At 40.5% G+C, this 20,938-nt stretch overlaps 1 protein-coding gene across 2 annotated transcripts in view; it reads right to left on the bottom strand.

Annotated features, from left to right (window-relative positions):
* The window catches only part of GBE1 (1,4-alpha-glucan branching enzyme 1), a 198,009-nt gene that overhangs the window by 50,805 nt on the left and 126,266 nt on the right, over positions 1 to 20,938 (bottom strand). For both annotated transcript variants that reach the window (XM_088442724.1, XM_088442725.1), the window contains exons 9-13: positions 15,753 to 15,868; positions 13,160 to 13,287; positions 6,465 to 6,563; positions 6,200 to 6,310; positions 267 to 438 (exon numbers count right to left, since the gene is read on the bottom strand). In XM_088442724.1, coding sequence (XP_088298850.1) covers positions 267 to 438; positions 6,200 to 6,310; positions 6,465 to 6,563; positions 13,160 to 13,287; positions 15,753 to 15,868 — 626 coding nt within the window. The remainder of the gene's footprint in view (positions 1 to 266; positions 439 to 6,199; positions 6,311 to 6,464; positions 6,564 to 13,159; positions 13,288 to 15,752; positions 15,869 to 20,938) is intronic.

Raw genomic sequence — 20,938 nt, 5'->3', positions numbered from 1 at the left:
TGCCGAATGATCAGCATTGTGTGTGCACAGACTTTTATTTTCATATATTCTGCAAGACAGATTTTTTTGTGCAATTTTTCTACAAAAAAAATCCCCCTAGCAAAAGAAGGACAGTAACACAAAGGATTGGAGATTGTTGCATTCCATTTTCATTTCTTCAGACAATTCTCAAATTCTATTTTCCAGAAGGATTATTCCTCATTGCTCAAATTTTATATCTTCCTACTGTATAGTAACACACACTACTTTCCCACAACTGAACTTACCAATAAAATTGAGATATCCTTCACCTCCGAGAGCGTGCGTTATCAGACGGATCATTTTGTGAAGCTGAATTCCACGGTCAATGACAGAAGTTAGGGGAGACCGCACACTCATGTTTGAGTACATCTCTGCATCCATTAACCAAAATGCCAATGTCTTGTCTCCAACGAGTGCCTATAAAACCAAGCGTTAAACATTTATTGGCTCCATTATTTATGTAAGTAGCACTACTTAGCAATTCATTTTAGATCTTCCAGCCTGCATAATGAATAGAATCAACCAGTCAAATGGCCTAACACCAAAATGCGTTGGGAGCTCTTAAACTGAGAGCTGACCACAAATATAAACATGGACGAAAATGTACTTTTCTTGTTACATATTACGCATGATTTAATTAACAAAAAAAAAAAAAGAAGAAGATTGTGCGACGCTAATAGGGAAAAATGAAAAACATTAATTAGAATAAAAACATGAATTAATTGGTAAATTGTTCTGCAGCCTAATCTGACAGGAACTTGCAGGTGCCTCTTGCGAACAACAAACAGACATAGAAAAATCATAATCCAAAAGAGGAACAGGCACACACAAAACATAAAGACTGCACATAACGGAATGTGTGCAGAGACAAATATTGAAAACAAATTGGAAAAACTCATAAGATCATTTTAAATATAATAAGTTTCCTGGGCAAAACCCCCCCCCCCAAATATTAGATTATTATAGTTTATTAGCATAACAGAAAGTATAAGCATGATTAATCTTGTCTGGTAAAGCCCCTATGTGATGTCCCACCATTGCGAGGTATCACACAACAGTGTTCCCCCTCTCCCCATCTACTGAAGCCGGGAACTGTTCTTGTGCGGACCCGGCGCAGAGAGAACACTGCCGCGGGCAGTAAGGTGTTGGGAGCCGTTATGCTGAGCAGGCATTCTGAGGGCCAGAGCGGACCAGTACTGTTAATTATAAATCTGATATACTTTTCTGTATGTACTGTAAATATATATATTGTGATAGAAGCACTGGAGAAGTCTGGGATGGAATATATGTGTGTCCCAGATTCCTATCATATGTGTTTTAAAAACCCCAGGAAAAGTCTGTTATGCCAAACAAGACCAGAAGTGTCGGCTTTTGGTAAAAGCCGGATAATGGGTCCTAGGGATGTGGATGTGAGAAGAGAAGGGAGGGCTCTATCCACATGCCATTTCAGGTGTTGAGCCTTTCAGTCTGAGAGCAGGCTGGTTAGTAGTTGCGCCTGCAAGTGGTTCATATAGCTGTGTTAAGGTTTTGGTTCAGTGGCTCACATACCCTGGGGAGAACAGACACTGAGGTTTGTTCAGAGACACTGTGATATTTGAAAGTGCTGTGTTTGTGGTAAGACACAAACACACTTGTAGTGAGGGAATAAACTGTCTAGATAGTGCCCTAGACGGGCTAGGATTTATTTTTATGTTTTGTTTATTTTGTTGTTTATATTGCACAATAAAACTGGTTCCGACCAGCTTGCACAAAAAACCTGGACTGGTGTGCTGTTTCCTGGCTGCTGTGTGTAAGGAGGTATCCATCTACCACAGGAGAGGGACCCCCTACACCGACTATATCACAAAATATATCCCAGCGATGCCAGTAACCGCTAAAGAGAATAAGTATTCCTGATGCATTCGTCCTGTAAACTAGTTTCGCACCAATGGCTACCAATTAGGGTTGTGCCAACATTAACGTGATTCCTCTCAAAGCTGTCAATGTTTAGCACCCGCAATACCAAAAAGAAGTATAGCAATCATTATTCAAAATATAGAGGTTTCCTACAGCTATTTTATTACATGAATTAAGCTGCTCCTAAAGCCGTATTATTTATCCAACAGTTTGGACCTAGGATTGAGATTAGAAATCAACTGTTAGTAGTTCAATTTACTACCCGGGGATTCCTCAATCATATCATTTAAGTGCACCAGCGTGCCAATGGTGTATTTGATTAACTTCATCAGTGTTACAGTTGAGTAACGACATTAATAATTTGATAATACCTGTATTTAGTGTTAATAGTTTGACTTACATTGTTATGTATTGTTAGTAAATGGTCGTAAGTGGATAGTGGGGGTAAGTGATATTAAGTGGGCTAATAGTGACTCAAACAGGTGAAGAGAGGGTAAACTGTACTAAAACCATATTTAAAGTTTATAGAAATCTCTTATTATGGTATCTTGTTTATATTAGAGAATGGGATATGTTTAACTGACTATATTGATAAAACCTAATTCTGAAAAACCTGCATTTTGTGAAGTTTAGCTTTATTAGTTGTGTCCATTATTGTGTTGGGATTGGGACCACTTGCCTCTCTGCTGTCTGGTGGAAAAGAATGAGACAACACTATGAAGCGAACCACTGTAAAGTATCGGAAAATAAGAGCAGAGTTTGTCCACCACTTATCACCTCCAGTTATAGAAACTGTGAGTAACCATCATATTTGCCATGGGACTGTAACACCTATGTTATAATAATACTACTAATAAAAAAATGTTGCAGATGAGTTAATGATCTCAATAAACAAATTGGAAATTTCTGTAGTATGGTAGTTGACCTGGCAGTCAAGACTTAAGGCAGGTCAGCAGAAGCAGGAGTCAATATCCATGCATAAGAGCTTGTTTAGTATCTGATAAAACACACTCTACGATGGCTAATAAATAAATCAGTTGTCATAACAATAGACAAAGAGTTACTGTGGTAAAATAATTATCCCAGCAGTCAATCAATAATAATTACAGTATATCCTACCCCGGTTGGCATAGACATACCTTGCAATTTCTTATAAGTAACCACACTCACCCCTGGGTCTATATACAATAATATACACAATATTCACAGGCACAAATAATAAACTGATTTATTTGTCCCTATCCTCTTTCTGTGATTATTTAATTTCACACTAACATCAAAAACGTAATAATTCGACAAAAAACCTAGGTTAGCGCTAGGGTAACCAACTCTGCAAATACCTCCGTTTAATTAGGAGGCTGGTTAACTCCAACGCCAGCAGCTTCCACAAACAGAGGCAACCGAAACTTTAGTGCATCTGCACGCCATCCCATATCTCAATCAATAATAATGCTCGGCAGCCTACAGTAGATCACCAAAAAGCCATCAACTGCTGATAGATCCGTGGCAGTCAGGTGGTCAGGCTCACTTTGTTCTACAAAGGTGGCCACCTCAGAACGGTAATATTATTTTGAGTTTGGCACATGTATTACATTCTTTATAGCGAGAACCGCAGTATGGCTCTCATTTATGGTGCATTACCTAACAGTTTCCTTGCCGACCCCACATGACTGACCGTTTGTGCATGAAATCGGCTTACTGCTTTTACCGAGTTGCTGTTCAATGACTGCTGGGATAATTATTTTACCACAGTACCTCTTTATCGGCCTTTTGGAATACAATACCAAACAATTTATTTATTGACCATCGTAGAGAGCGTTTTACCAGATAAGACTAATCAAACGCTTATGAATGTATAGTGACTGCCATTTCTGCCGACCTGCCATAACTCCTACAGAAAATATTGAAAGCAACAATAAAAGTTATATTTTAGATACCCCAGTGCACCACTTCAGGCATTTCTTTCTCTCTTCTCTATTCTTTTGCTCTAATACCCATTGCCTGTGGTAGCACCCCCCAACCAACTATAATAAATATTGGGGGTCACCACTGTCCCTTACTGAGGGGTACAATGCATTTCTGGTGCGACTAGATAACCCTTTTTGTATAACTCTCTCACTGCAAGGTCAACTACCATACTACCGCAATTTCCAATTTGTTAATTGACTTAACTAACTCTGTCACATTATCATATTATTATAAAGAGGACTTTATCAGAAAAAAATGAATCAAGCTAATACCATCTGTTTGGATTATGCCAATAGGTGTATATTAATGGGCCAATATTTGTATTTTTGGTGAGGAAACCTATTTTGTTTAAATTGGCCTTATGAGGTTTTTCAAGTTGTGTGCATTATGTACAGTATCTCTTCACTCATACAACTATATTTAATTGATGGATACATTTTTGTTATGTGTATGCCTGTTCTATTATGTTTTTATATTGTATATTAAATTATGTATTTTATAATACAGAGCTGTACAATTTTGTTTATAATTTTATAATTAATTATTACATCATTTTACTTGTTCAAAACCTACCAATCCCCTTCTTTTCTCTTTATCTACCTGATTAATTCAGTAAACTTTAGGGAACGTTTTATGTTCCCATTAATCTGTGTTAAAGATTCCATGCATGTTACTGCAAGTGAGTATCATTAACGTGAAGCCACCACGCGATTTACATAATCGTCTAATCCGGACAAAGATGTTGTATACTTTGCAGGACACAAAAGCAGCATATTACAGGAAGTTTAATAAAAACCAAAACATTTTAGTAACATTTAATTTTGCTTTTAAATTGATTTAGCTGAACATACTTTATCTCGATGCATTTTTAAATATGCATATGATGTTATAACAGCAACAACAACAAAAAAATCATAACTTTCTTTTACTAATTGTGCATTCAGTTGTGGTGGTGAGTATGGAGCTTAAATGGCTCATTATGCAGTTTTATAATTATCAAAGTTTTCTTTCTACACTTTGCACATTGTCATTGTCTCAAAGCCACAGGCTCCTGTAATTAGTGCAGCGCCAAATTATTAACTGGGAGATACAATAGGAACTGTGTACAGTATTCATATTTGGACATTAGCCAGTAACTTCCGGACAGGGTGGAAATTTAGGCGCTCTATTCAATGAGTTCAATACCTGGAGTGCAGCCAAGGACAGGTTAAATATGGATAGGATCAGGAACATAAAAATGAGCAACTACTTTAGAATTACTTATCCCAGTTGAGCAATTAGATCATCAAGGACATCAGACGAATTTGTGAGCATGCATAAAAATATGTTTTCTTTTCCGCACTGATATTAAATTATCTTGCAGCCGTTTCAGAAAAGAATCAAAGAAAATGGTACAACTGCATCAAATATTTAAATACAAGACCTTTGTTGCTTAGTTTCTGTGAAACACTGTAAATGATGGTACCTATAAAGAACATTACAATAGAAATTTACAGAACGCTGTGCATAAATGAAAGGGATCTATGGAAAAGCGGGTTGAGGTTTTGAGTTCATACAAACATTAAGGGTTGAAAACAAAATTTAAAAATCAGTAGAATTTGTCCGTCTAAATCAGGAACCTTATCTCCCTGTGATTTTTAGTGTACAGGACGTAGAATTAAAGCTTTCTAAAAGACAAAGGGGTATATTTACTAAAGTGCTGGTTTTTAGAAGTGGAGATGTTCCCCATAGCAACCAATCAGATTCTAGCTTTTATGTTCTATAAGGTGCTAGATAAATGTTAAGTAGAATCTGATTGGTTGCTATGGACAACATCTCCAATTCTAAACAACAGCACTTTAGTAAATATACCCCAAGGTCATAGAAAAAAAATGTAAAAATGTTTTTTTTTCTTTTTTAAATATTAAAATGAAAATTAGAGATCGGATTTGGTTAGGTGTTCAATAGCAACGATTATAGTGATTCTGCCAAACCTGAAAAAGGATAAATATTAGTGGACAATGGACAACTGTTATATAATTTTATATGATAACCTGACCAGTAGATGCCACTGCGCTATCTTGTGGATATAATGCAAATATCCCACCAGAATAAACTGAAAGGTAGCTGCAACGCTAATTAAGAAAAATAAAGAGATAAGACTCTATGCTGCATAACATACATTATAACTATAAATGAGCAACAAATAATAAAACTGGTTGAATTTTGTTTTGAATTAGATTAGTCTTGCATGTACATACAGTATATGCTCAACAATATGACATATATAGATATATATAGGGTACTCTGATTCACATAGCTTGGTAAACATTACTTGGTCATGACTTTCCGCATAGGCAATGTATTTTTCATTAAATCTTCTATTAGTCAGTGTGTGTACTATATTTCCCATATTCCAATCTTCATCTTTCTGCTCTTTCAAAATCTGCATTTAAAAAAAAACAAAAAAAACATGCCTTTTACATCAAAAGACATTACGATTTATTAATGTACAATTTTCTAACACACACGGATGACAAAGTATAACAATAGGATAAGCTGTCTTGCATAAAGGAAGGCAAAGAGCAGGTTTTATCTACCTCAATCCACTTATCGGGTACAGCCATCGCTAGCCTGTAATCAAATCCAACACCGCCGTGTGATGTAGGGCAGCAGAGAGCTGGCATCCCAGAAACATCCTGAATAAGGGTAAATAAATAAATAAATATATGACTTATTTCCATGTAACAAAAAGGATGTATCATTAGGGCGCAAGCTGTGACAGGAGATGTAAAAATTTTGCCCAAAAGTTTTTAGTTGGTCCTTTGATTCGATATTGCGCCTTACTTCGTATATATTCTGCACCTCCTTAAGCAGTTCGCACTTTAGTCTAATATACTGTAATTCTCACTGCCAGTCTGATGATGTGTGAGTGCCGGCAAACACCAACCTACATCAAGCATTGGAGTGCAAAAATACAGACTGTAAGCCGACTGTTTGTATGGGATTTGTGCGCGGCAGCACATCGCCCATACCTTGCGCCGGAACGTGCAATGTTACATAACTGCTAAATGAACTGACTCCGAAGAGTTTATTGCGCCAGACTGAAAGAGATACTCTTCATTCACAAGTAACGCGTTTCACCTATGCTCATGATATTGCCTCATCGGATAATACTTCCAATTATTTGCTTGGTGCATTGTGCATCAATTTCTCTATTTTATTTATTTATAAATCTGTAATAAAAACAAAACAAAAAAAACCAACAACAAAACCCTTCAGGTGCAAGGCGTGCATTTGTGCCCTAGCTCTGGCCCTCAAATTTTCTTTCCCTCTTTTGTAAACCTACCTGTACCTGTACAGTGTGGACTCCTCTGTTCATCTTCACTCATGCACCCAGAATATTATCAACCACAAAATGAACAGAACCTCATCAGGCTTCTTCCACTGCGCATTCAGGAGCTTAAAAACTCTGGTTCTCCCAGCTAGTGAAGCAGGATTTGCAGGGTGTTAGGGGGGGATGTTTAAACCTTGTGGAAAATCATCTCCACACTGAACAAGCTGGGCTGAATGACATTATGACAGGGCAGTCCCAATGCTGCAAGTAACCCTGTTATAGCATTACCAGCCCAACCACTCAAACTTGTGCTGGTAGGGTTTTTTTCAGGGGGAACCCTATCCTGCTTGCCCCCCAAATTTTGACACCACCACCCTAGGCTGTGAGTGCTAGTGCTGGGAACACATATAAGGTAGCGATAATGACTGTCGTATCAACAGCACAATGATACCCTGTATAGCATAGTTTTCTACCCCCTTTACATGTATAAGAAAACGTAGCTCACTGCAGTTAGTGAGGAGTTCCTATATTGAGTGTAACCACTGATCAAAGAGTGAAGCTGATTAGAAGCGAATATGCAGTAGTGAGGGTGTGTGTGACAATATATATAGTGAGAGAGAGAGAGAGAGAGATAGAGAAAATAGGCAGCACTGGAGGGTTTAAGTGCAAATAAAAGGTTTTTACCCCAACGTTTCAGGGCATACGTTGTAGTAAAAACCTTTTATTTTGCATTTAAGCCCTTCAGTGCCGCCTATTTTTTCTCACTGTATTCACCATTTTAAGGAAGGCACGGAGGCCACTATACATTGAAGGAACATAGTGCCGGACCGTGTGTACACACACACATATATATATATATATATATATACACATATATACACACACACATACAGTGTATATTATTACAGATGCACTAGTTCTGCAAATGCTAGCATTCCCAAACAGTAACCAGTAGTGCACAAAAATCATTGAACTAATTATTATATGTTTATTACAGCACAACCACAGGGGATTGGGAAGTGCCATAGCACTGAGGCTGTCTTCTTCTGTGTGGGGGGAATCTGATTCACCTAGGGAATTTATGACAGGATAGGCCCCTTGCTGCAGTTTTTCCTGTTAAGAGTGTCATCAGCCAAGCTTGTCATAGCCTAGTGCAGTTAGCCCTTTTGTGCGGTTACTATGCTACTTGTCCCCCATCCTCATCCATTTTTGGTATGATTGCTGGGAACTCTTTTTTTTTTTTTCTAATTATTTATTAAAATATATTTTACACACTGCAACGGTCTAATCTGCTGTATATCATCATCAGCACAGATTACCTGTTCTCAGGCACCCACAAAAGATATGTACTGACCGTGTACAGATGTATCCTCATACATTATTGTCGCAGTCGTGCCAAACAGCTCTTCTCAGCGCGCCAGGTTCTGTGCGACTCGGCTTGCGCTAAGCGTCTTTTTCACTCGAATGTGCGTCTAAGTCGTACAAAATAAACAATCGGATGCGATAAATCCGTTTAACAAGACTGCGCTGATTAATTTGGTATGTGACACTTGTACATCTGTGTGCGAAGCAGTCTGAATCTGTATACGGAGCGTTACAATGCATCGTCCGCGGCTTTTTTTTTTTTCACGCCAAGTTCCGTTGTGCTTTACCTGCGACTTTGTACATATTTAACACCAATTCCTGTGCTGTTAAAGTCGTAAGCCGGCGTCTCTGGTACAGACTGAGCGGTGCGTCTAAGACGCAAATTTAAAGAAAAAGTCGCTACTCTACACCACTTGGTGGGCTCACGCCGTATGGCGAATTGAGGCTTGGTGTATGAGAACACCTCTGTATCTGTACGTCCCTGCAGGTCTGCACCTCTCACTGTACTCGGCTATTGTCTGTGAGCCTCTCTTGTCCTTATTCTGTGCATATTCATGCATTCTCATTGTGGAGTGCAGATTGCAAACAGGCATCAGCCTGTTTATATTTCCAGAGTGATGTATGACACTTGTTCTATACTTTTAACATGAACATTAAAAACAACTTAGTCAGCTCCGTGTGCTTTATAATAATCCCAGAATGTACTCATTACTCATCAATTCTTTGATTGCATCCAGTTTGCAGCTTGGCATATGAATTCAATAGAAAGCCTATACTAATAGATAATTTCCCCCAAAAGACTAGTTTTCAGAAAATTAATATCGCCTGCTTGCACAGCAAGAACATCAGGTCTCTTTCCAATTTTTTTTTCTGTAGCAAATCCGTAGCAGTAGGAAACAAGGTTATTTCAATGACCATTGATTTCAGACATTACAATGTATCTTACCCAGCATGCTAAAATTAAAATGTTATGGTCACAAGTAAGTAGTACAAACAATGTTTTCAAATCCGTGCTTATTGGTCTTTCAGTGTCAACCATTTATCAAGGACAATCCTGGACGGTGTTTTGCAATTATAGAGATAAACAGAAAAATCTCACTCACAAGTCTATCTTTAACACTTCCATAGTCATTAGAAATGGCACGACAGAGCATTTTATGCACGTGCTCCCTTTGCGTAAGTAGTAAGTTCATGACCAATGCTTTGCACAATTAAGGCAGATATTTAAATGTGACTCAAACGCATGTGGTTTGCAAATGTGAAAATGTCAAGTGAGGTGAAAGCTGAGAATTGCAACTTGGCCTCTCAATTTGAATGTTACCTGTTTTCCCAATGTCAGACTTGTTTGACCCACATTTAGCCATCACAACTTAAGATAACAAGAGGCATAAGGCTACATATTTGAAATAGGTTGGTTTATGTGTGCATACAGATGCGACACTAGTGTATCTTTGTGCGACTGAGTCTCTGAATCCGTATAAGTGCTACAATGTGGCGGCCGCAGCTTTTTTCATTCCATGTTCCATTGTGGTTCATGCACAGACTCAGGTGCACACAGATATAAAAGTGTCACATATCAAATGAACCACATGCCTGGCATGGTAGCAGTTTTTTCGACCACGCCAGGCTGTGTGTTATCTAATCGGGTCACCAACGATTTGACCAGTCAGATAAACAGTGTGGGCGGCTGCAGGAAGATCATCTTCCCGCAGCTGCTACTTTCAGAGGGACCTTCCGGTCCTTTTGCTACCCTGCACCCTCCCCCATTGTCTGCCGTGTACCGATCACAGCGCAGCAGTACCCCCCTACCCAGCGGCTACAGAGATTAGCAGCCACTGGGAAAAAGTTAATTAATCCACCCTCACCACTATAGTGTACCTGGTGGCTGAAGCCGCTGTGAAAAGGAAAGTCGCGATGGTAGCATGTTCAGATGGTGGTGATCCCATGTTCCGATGTTTGGAGAACCAATTTTGTTTTTACAAATATTAAAAAAAAAAAAATAATTTTCTTAATGAAATCATGTTCGTCGCCTAATTCACTCAAAAAAAAAAGTTTCGGAGCGTTTTTTATAAAAAACATTGGGCCTGATTCAGACCCACTCGCGAGCGGCTGTCCGCTCGCAAGTGGGTCGATGTTATGGACTGAGCATGCGCACGACGGAGGGAGCTCCGTCGTGCGCATGCGCCAGACGCGACGAGCGAAGGAAAGTCCTTCGCTCGTTGTGTCCGATCAAAGGGGGCGTGCTGTCAATGTTGATTGACAGCACGCCCCCTTTGGTGGGCGTGCCAGGGGCGTGCCTCCCTGACGGGGGCGTTCCCACGGGAACGCCTCCCGTCAAAAGCCGGCCCACTGACATCACTAGTGATGTCAGTGGGAGTGATTTTGGCTCTGATAGAGCCAAAATCACACTCCGGAGCTTGCGGTTGAAAACCTCAACCGCAGGCTCCGGCTCGCAAATTCGATGGTCGCGATGGTCTCGACCATTACGACCATCACAATGCACGCTCGTATAGCCTGTGGGTGGTGACCCACAGCTATACGAGCGTCCAGGAGGACGCTCCATGAAAATGGAGCCCGGCCCTCATTCAGAGCGTGCGCTCTGCTCAGAGCGTACGGCTCTGAATGAGGGCCATTGTCAGTTAAGTGGTTAGTCAGTACAGTCTCCTGGTGCGTCAATGTTAGCAGAGTTGCACGGGACCTGGTGGCTCACTCATGCTGTGTAGATGTATGAGGACATGTGTACTGTATTGTAAAATTTTTGTCTTTAAATTTCCCAATCTCAGTGTCACCATCATAGTTTTTTCCCGAGTGATAATCATTTCTCTGATCCCTTTAAAATGTCTCTTTACGTCGATTTCTAGAGCTCTTGCTCTCATTCTTAAACAGGCGCTCTGTGTTTGGAATTGGTGTCCTAGCATTCTCGGGGATACGGAGTTTGATCCGGTAAAGCCTCTATGGAATAATGCTGAACTCCATAAAACGGGTAAACTTGATATATATTTGGGATGCAGTCAGGAAGCAGACGGTCGAAATGCAGACCGCCGGCTTCCCGACTGTCTAACCCCAGCAGGGATCTAATGACAGGTGTTGAAATCCCGACGCCTGTCATTTTACCTACGCCGGGAGCCCGATGCGCGGCATACCAATCGAAGGTAAGCTGGGCGCGGACAGCCGCAGAGGGGAGGGTTAGGGACTCCCGGGGGGGACTTAGGGTTAGGCACCCCCCCGGGAGGGTTAGGTAGGGGAAGGGTGGTTCTAGGGTTAGGCACCCCTGGGGGGGAGGTTAGGGTTAGGCACCCCCCGGGAGACTTAGGTTTAGGCACTTACAGGGGGGTTAGGGTTGGGCACCCCTAAGGGAGGGTTAGATTAGTAATAGTTGAAATACTTACCTGTCGGGATCTTCACTGCCAGTCTTCCGCCGTCGGGATTTGAACCCGTCTGGTGGTATTTCATACCGATCCCATATATTTGGCTCCATACTGGTATACATACTCTGGGCCAAGTGTACTGTACTTCTCTGACTCACTAAAGGGCTATCAGCAATTCAAATCTGAATTTGATCTTTCTAATTCCGCTTTCAATATGTAATTGTCTCGATACATAGTTGCAGGACAGAGGGCCTGATTCACTACGGATCACAATATAGCGTACGCACGCAGTTAAGCTGCGATAGTATGCTAATCCTTAGTGATCGCAGTGTAAACTCAGCACTACATAAGGACGCCCACTTCACCTACACGCACATCCATAATGGTTAGCAAGACTGCAAAATCGTCGGTACAATAGAGTACCATCGGACCCATATGCACAGGTAAGGCAGGTCAGACCTCACTTAGGAATTGCTAACTTCAGCGCATGCTACGAGGCCTCAGGCTGCGCATGGTATCGCGGTGGATAATTTATGCACGTCTGTGCATCGGCTTTGGCACACCTGCGTTCGCCCAACCACCCTCCCCCCGTCACCACCCACAAACGGCACTTCCTGTCCATCATACATATGCATGCGCAGTACGCAACAATCGGCCGATTGCGTGTGTATTAGCAACTGCGTTCCTTGCTAGATCATTTAGGTTTCCTCCATCAAACAGGTATTGCTGAAGTTGGGGCAGAGTAAACAAACAATACAGAGCAACTAAAACATTGTTATCCCGTTGTATCTCGCTTTGGTAAACAATTTGTCACTGTATTAACTTTCTTTCTCCAGTACATTGCACCTGCATTATAGGAGACTCTACTATTTTAATTAAAATTCAATTAGCAGTATATTGCAACTACAGTACTGGGCAGAATTCATCAAGGCCTAATATGCCACTTTTGAACGACACATTTTAATTATATGTTAAGTTTCGATTCCCTTGTACAAATTTGACACTTTGACATTGTCTATCTGCCAGTTTTCTGATGGCATTAAACAATTTCTTTTGTAGCAAAATCCAATCATTGTTCTGTATTGGAATGTGTTAAAATGTTTGGCTTCTGTACAGTATTACCGAAGCAGGCAAACACATTACTTGGCAGCTAGTCAATATTTTTCTTCTCACTGTTTCCTAAAATTTCCCAATTAATAAATACAGCAAATTTACAATACAGTACCTCCGCAACGGTAATACAGTCTGGATACAAAGAATGAATCATATGATTTGCCAGCATGAGGTACACAATTGAGTCTTCATCCACATGTAAGCCAAAATATTCGTTATAATCACCACTGAATCCGCATCCTAGAACACAATTGAGTACAGGTACAGTGTTTTTGATAGAGCACTTGATATTTTTATTAGAGCTTATATTACTATTCTAAACATAAAAAATATTTTCCAAAACATTTGTGAATTTAAACCGAATCAACCAACTTTATCAATGAGGTAACAAGGAGTCCACGTGGATTTTCAAGTTAACAAAAATAGATAAACTACAGTAACAGTCAAATGTTTTAGAACACCCCAATTTTCCAGTGTACAGTATATTGAAATTTAAGTCGAGTTAATAACCTGAAATGGTACTCAGAAAGAGGCTAAACGTCATCTTACATGGACGAACATCATCATTCCTGGATGTTCGTCCATGTAAGATGACGTTTAGCCTCTTTCTGAGTTCCGTTTTTTTGGAGGGAAAAATCCGAACTCAACGTGCAAACTCGAACCTATTCGAGCCTGCACATCCCTAGTACAAAGGTAAGCGTTAATCTGCTAGAGGCAAAAAAATGGTTTAGGTTAGCAAAAACCGATAGATAATGTGCATTTCAGAGTTATAAAAGAAAAAGCTTTTTTCAGGGAACAAATAATTGGTTAAAAATTTGCAGCAATGATAACAAGACTTGCCTGGGCCATGATGCACTGCCAGTGGGCTACTGAAGAGTGGAAGGAGACTGGAAGAAGGATTTAAGGACTGATGGATCAAAATCTTTGATACATTACGCAGGATTTTGTACATCGTCAAGTAGGCGAAAGGACTGTTCCTCAGTGTGTGGGGTTTATTTACTAATGGCCACTTCCCAGTGTGATTAAGCTCAAAATGTAAAATCGCAAAGCTACTAATACAGCAAAAAACACCCTGTACAAACTCCTTTGACATCACTGTCAAACATGGAGCAGGAAGAGCGATGGTTTGGGGCTCTTTTACTGGATCCAAAGTCGGCGACTTGTGCAGAGTGATTGGCAATTTGAACCAAAAGGACTACTACAACATTTTGCAACACTGTGCAATGCTCTCTGGTCTACACTAGTTGGTCATACTGCAATATAATGACCCAAAATATACCTCCAGGATGTAATCAGAACTACCTCTGAGGAAAAGAAGATGATGGTAGGCATCAAATCATGGACTGGCCGGCGCGGTGTCCAGATTTAAACCCCATCGAGCTGTATTGGGAAGAACTGGATAGTAGGGTGAAAGCAAAGCCACCTACAGATGCAACACAGTTGTGGGAACAGCTGCAACAGAGAAGGGAAGAACTTCCCTTATAATATTTAATTTCTATTGTAAAAGCAATGTCAGGTGTACAGCAGTTACAGTAGATCTACAAAGGGGGGCTACATTGACAAATGAAAAAAAAAAAAAACGAAATAAAAATATTATATTTTGTTAAACAAAATGTATTTGTTCAGCGTAAATTGCAATAAAAACTGAAAAAAATGGGGCGTTCTAAAACTTTTGACAAGTGCTGTAGTGCATTTTATGTTAGTTAACAAAAATTCAGTTAATTTGTAGCATACCAGCATATCACTAGTGGCGTCACAAGGGGGGTGCGGAGGGTGCAGGCCGCACCCGGGTGTCACCCGCAGAGGGTTGACACCGAAGTGCCGACTCCCACTCAGTAACATCAGCCGGGTGCTGCACTGAAGCATTAAGCGCAGCATTCGGCTCCTCACAGCGAGGGAGCTGCACTGGTCCCTGGGGCAGTTCACACCTCCGGGACCCCATGGACTAGGACAGGGAGTTTGGGCCGCATGGCCACTCCCCCTACCCATGAGACCGGCCCCCTTGCTGCGGGGCCACTCTCCCTTTCACCGGCACGCGGCTCCCCCACGTGCACAACACATCCCCCAGTGGAGGGACGCCACTGCATATTACAGTACACATTCTAATTTCAAGGAGACTCTGCAGAAATACTAATGTAGGAGGTCATGAATGTGGACATTCTAATGTTCAAGAGCATCACTGAGGACTTTCTAATGTAGGATTGTGTCTTTAGTAATGAATGTAAACACAAAGACACCCAAAAAAGTCCCAATAAGCATTTCAATGTATGAATGAATCACCATCACCACAGGCATTATAATGTAAAGGAATCACCATAAACATTAGAAGGCAGAAATGAGTCACTATAGACATTGTTATGTAGATATGACTGAAGTACATTCTAATATAGTTACAAATAAATCATCATAGAAGTTTTACTTTATTAGAAGCAAAAATGCTTTATCATAGACACAGAGATGTATGAATGAGTCATTTACGGCAAATATATGAATGCAGGAATCACTTTCCAGAAGCGATTCAATCTGCATATTCAAATGAACACGTTCCACATACTAATGACTCAAAGCTATACATAAGCTGTATTCAGCAGGAGGAGGGCAGGGCTAATATAGCTAAATATTCTGCTTTCATTAGATCATTAATAGATGCAATTATAATGTAATCACATACATTTGCTGAATTAATTATTTTAAAAAATACTTACCAATCCCATGGTGGTGGTAGAGCATAGACGTAATGCCATCAAAGCGGAAACCATCAAATCCATATTCATCAATCCACCATCGCAAATTTGATAGAAGGAATCTTAAAACCTCCCAACTGTTAGACACAGAGTAACATAGTATAATCTCCAGTTGCACCAAATACATTTAATAAAACATTTGATTCTATAACACAAAGCACGTTACACTGAAAGTATGAGAAAGAAAAACTCACAACATATTTGGAAGACTGGCATTATTGCTGGGAACCTTGCAGTGTGTTCCCTGCAATATCTCCGGTTAGGTAGTTGACATTCAGAATGTCGACAACCAATATTTTGGCATACAGTTAGATTGACAAGGTTAAAATGTCGACACATTTAAAATAAAATATCAACATATGTTTTTTTTTGTCGATTTTTAGGGTTAGGCTTAGGGTAAAATAAACAAACAAAAAAATGTAAACGGCTGGACATTTTAACCATGTTGACCTAATTGTAAGCTGACATTTTTGACTGCTGAACCACCGTCTAAGTCGACATTCTGAACGTCAACTAGTCATACCACACCCTTCCCAGCAGTACATGGCTAGTTATTTACATAGAAATTGGGAAAGGAGGACGCAGCTTCATCAGAACAGCGCAGCAAATTTGGTGTCACTGATGACTAGGTTCAGTAAGTAGAGGCTACACAGTTGGCAACCAAGTCAACCCCACGGTCTTTGTAGAATATTAAATGGGTAAAAAGGAATACTAAAATTTAGAACAATGGAGCAATAAATAGACAATGTGGCAGGCTACTATGAAGTTTGGAAATACCCCTAATTATGGTAACAAGACTGAGGACATGAAAAAAATTATGACATTTTATGCTTTCTCTATGGAAGTATTGATACACAAATAATTGTTCTTTGAGCATCTGTCTTATATATGTATGTTTTTTTTTAGTTGACCACTGCACACTCTCAACTCGGGGTTAAAAATGCAGTCCTTCATAAATCACAAGAAAAAGTAATTCAAATAAATGTTTCATCGACTACACATCTATGAAAAGTAATCATATGCAAGTGTAGTGTCTGTTCTAAGAGAGTTTGGCGTGCCCTCCGCTAATGGACTGCTACCGTGATCATCTGTCCAGAAAGCTGATGTTAAGAAACCCGTGGACATAAGCATCACTAAAACTGTAACAGGGGGGTGCCTGAACATCACATGGGGAGAGGTGACCCCCACATAATACAGTATGGCACTTTGACTTTCATTTGTTTTGTCCTAGCATTTATGGCCTGGAAGCAATACAGTCACAATTCCAGCTAAAAGACAACACGATCACTTATTTATTTATTTCCCAGTGTTACCTTTCTACTTTATGATAGGCATGCTGCAGTGGAACTTATGGACCCCAGTCAACATGAAATGGGAGAGGTGGGTGACTGTGAAGCTCCCACCTCCCTGAGACCTTTATGGCATCCATCTACGGGAAGGGATAGGGTGGATATTTGACTCTGGTCCCCAGATGAAAATCAAATGGATGTCAGGGTAAACAAATCACTGCTAGCATTGCGGCAAAGGTGTGTCTGAAGACCTTTGACTATTAAGGAGTGTTATAGATCCAGGTGGTCAGGGATAGAGGAGACCTTTCTGTTCTGAAAATCTGTAATCCAGAGCACTTTTTTGTATGTTTTAGATGCACTGGGTGACTCGAGAACACAATCCTTGGCTCACAAGTAATAATAACAACTAAAAATGTAGTTTTCGATAAGATAGAAAGGGATAAATACAGCAATCCTTCACCTAGCACTGTTACTTCATTCTCGAAAAATTGGGTTCTAACCAAAAAAAAAAAATCACTAAACTAGAATGGATTTCCCATAAGGATTAACTGAAATTACAATATTGTACCCTAAGAAACTCTATAAAAAGGAGTTTGTGTTAAAAAGAGTATTAAATAGAAACATCCATTTCACGTTATTATTAGATAATATAATTATTCAAAACCTGTGACTGTTTTGGTGAAAGTATAGCAATCCCTTTTTAACAGTGTATACAGGTAAATAATAAGTATTTATCCAAAGGATATATATTGCTAACCCTGAGTTCCTAAATAATTTGAGGTCAAAATGTGACAAATTAATTGGTATGTAACCACGATGTCATAGTGCTATTTAGACACTTTATTACTCTTGTGATAAATCAATTAGTATTGCTATAAAGTGTGGAAATATATCCCCTTCAATTATAATTTGTATTTATTAATAGTGACATGAATTGCTAATAAGTGAGCTGAAATATTATGCCTATGTTGCAGGATATCACATGGTATAAAACATTCATCAGACAGAACGGCAATTTGCTAAGCTAGCCAATGGCAGCAGGTTTATCTATGAAATTGAAAATGTCACAGAGTAACTGTTACACAAATCAAAATAAATGTGATAAGTACATAAAGTTTCAACACATATCAGAATTATCATCAGGAAGAAACCAGCAGACTGCGGGGTAAAATTATCAGCTCTTAGAGATTCAACCAGGTGTCACATTCCCACGCGTTAAGCCCCAGAAAGTCCACTTAATTACTTTTACTAGCAGCCTCAGGAGCTGAGTGTCAAAATCAGCGTTAAATGTACCCTCTGGAACTTAACGCACAGGGTAACGCAATAGATGCAGACACTTAATGAGGAATCTATGGCTTAATAAGCGTTACCCGTGGCTTTACCTCGCAGTGAAATGAACAAATAATTGAATTACTCCGAGCGTTAAATCCAGAGCTTTATCGGTATGGTAAACACCACGGGTAATCGAATCTGCCCCAAATAAATGTGTTCTCATATGACAGAAGATTAGTCTGCAATACAATTGTCACAATAGTGTATCCATTTCAGTACTGTAGTTCAGTCAGGTCACTGGCAGATACAATGTTGTTACAACAGATCACATTTGTTGCACAATGCTGTAGATTGAATCAGCTGTTTTTGTGCTCTCGAAGGTATTTAGTTTTATAGAAAGCAGTGCTAATATACTTTACATTAAGGATGGGAAATTAGCCCCCCCCCCCCCCCAGATGTTGTAGAACTACACATCTCAGCATGCCCTGACACCATTTTGCTATTTGGTCATGCTAAAACTGTTGAAAGGCATGCTGGAATGTGTAGTTCAACAACAGCTGGAGGGCCGCTTATTGCCCACCCCTGATTTAAATGATGCTTCCAAAGGAAATGTATTGCGGCTGTTTTTAGATAGTAGCATATATCACAATATGGGGTCTATTTACTAAGCAGTGTTAGTAGACAGAGTGAAAAGTGATAAGAAAGTGATAAGGTGCCAGCCAATCAGCTCCTAACTGCAATCTCACAGGCTGAGTTTGAAAAATGACAGTTGGGAGCTGATTGGCTGGCACCTTATCACTTTCTTATCACTTTTCACTCTGTCTCCTAACACTGCTTAGTAAATAGACCCCTGTGTTTCTAAACAGCACTTAGGGCCAGATTGAGAAATGGACACAAATCCCACCGTGACTGTCATTCCGTACCCAGCAGATTAGCGAAAGTCAAGGCTTAAGTCTTGTGAACTGAAACACCCACCTCTGGCGTCTGGCATCAGCCACTTAATATCGGACACATTGAGCTTCTGCGTAAGCCTATGCTGTCTCAGACAAAGCGGCTCTTCTAACATGCCGAGGCCTCTACAGCTGTTAACAAATTCGCAGAGGCTCAGTACAGCACACTCAGAAAACAGTCCCTGACCTGACACTCACTTTACGAAAAAATCCTCTCTGCGACATCAGTCATTAATCTATCGTCAGGTGTGTACAGTGCAGCTAGGGTGCATGCGCAGTGGTAAAAAAAATATCAATCCACTGCATTCTACATTGAATCAGGTCAAAAAACTATTGCACCCTAGGAAGATGTCTTTGCAGCGGTTTAATTTGTGGCATATAATGTGACAATGCAATGCACTCATTACAAATACATGATCTTACCATGAAACAAAAGTGGCAGCATGTAATGTCACAATGAAAACAGCTTATGATAAGCACATAGTGTCACCCTTAGACAGAATGTTTAAATGTAAGGTGCTGAAATGCACAAAAAAGTTCTACAGTAAACAGAGCAATCAAGAGATGTGCTGGATTTGTATCTGCTTGAATAGTAACATACTGTATACGGCCAAATGTAATAGGTAGTCAGTTTTAGTAACAGTACAAACTCACACTTTCTCGCACTTTTAAAAAGTGCGAGTTTGTACTGAAACTCGCAAGTTCAATAGTCTGCAAACTTTTCAGCTCGAGGCTACTGCATTTGCGAGTGCAGGCGAGTTTAGGACTATGTAAACTGACACCTTTTAATGCGAGTAGCATTAAAAGGTGCGGATTTTAGAGAAGCCATCACAGATCAGTGAGATCCGTGATGGCTTCTGTGTGTGTTAAAAAAAACAAAAACGTGCACCCCCTCCCCAAAAGCATAACCAGCCCCGGGCTTTATAAAGCCTGTTCTGGTTCTAAAAATACAGGGGCCAAAATGCGTAGGGGACCCCTGTATATTAAGAACCAGCACAGGGCTTTGTTGAGCTGGTCCTGGTTCTGGAAAATCAGGGGACAAAACGAGTAGGGGTCCCCTGAAAATTCCAGAACCAGCACCGAACTCTGTCTAGCGGGGGGATAATGCCACAGCCAGGGAAAACCTTTCACCGGTTCCCCGGCCAAAGCATTACCCCTGACCGCTAGTAAGTCCAGGCCGGGGATCCCTGGGGAGTTGGGTGCCCCCCAATAAAGAGGTACCCCTCTCCAGGGCACCCCAGGCCTAGACTGATAGCCCTGGGCTATCCCCGGCACCCTAGGGCAGCTTTTGCGAGCGGCCAAGTGATGGTCGCGACTATCGGCCTTGCGACAAGACCCTTGTGGTAGGGTCTCGTTCCCGCAAGCCCCAGTGAGCTTCCTGCTCTAATAGAGCAGAAAGCTCACTACTGACATCACTCGTGATGTCAGTAGGGCCGCCCCGTCTTGTAGTGAGTCCAGCAGCGAGTGATTTCTTGCTCGCTGCGAGGCTCGCATGTGCACTGCCCGGCCATCGACCCGCTTGCGAGCGGGTCTGAATCAGGCCCTGTGTTCCCATGGTTCTTCCATCCACTGTTTTTTCTTTTTGTCTTCTTGCAACCAGTATTACCGCTCCTTTACACATATCCACCTACATAGC

Source organism: Taudactylus pleione, unplaced genomic scaffold (assembly GCF_031769625.1).
Source record: "Taudactylus pleione unplaced genomic scaffold, aTauple2 ptg000316l, whole genome shotgun sequence".
In the NCBI taxonomy this organism is placed as follows: domain Eukaryota; kingdom Metazoa; phylum Chordata; class Amphibia; order Anura; family Myobatrachidae; genus Taudactylus; species Taudactylus pleione.
This window is presented reverse-complemented; position numbering and strand designations above follow the sequence as displayed.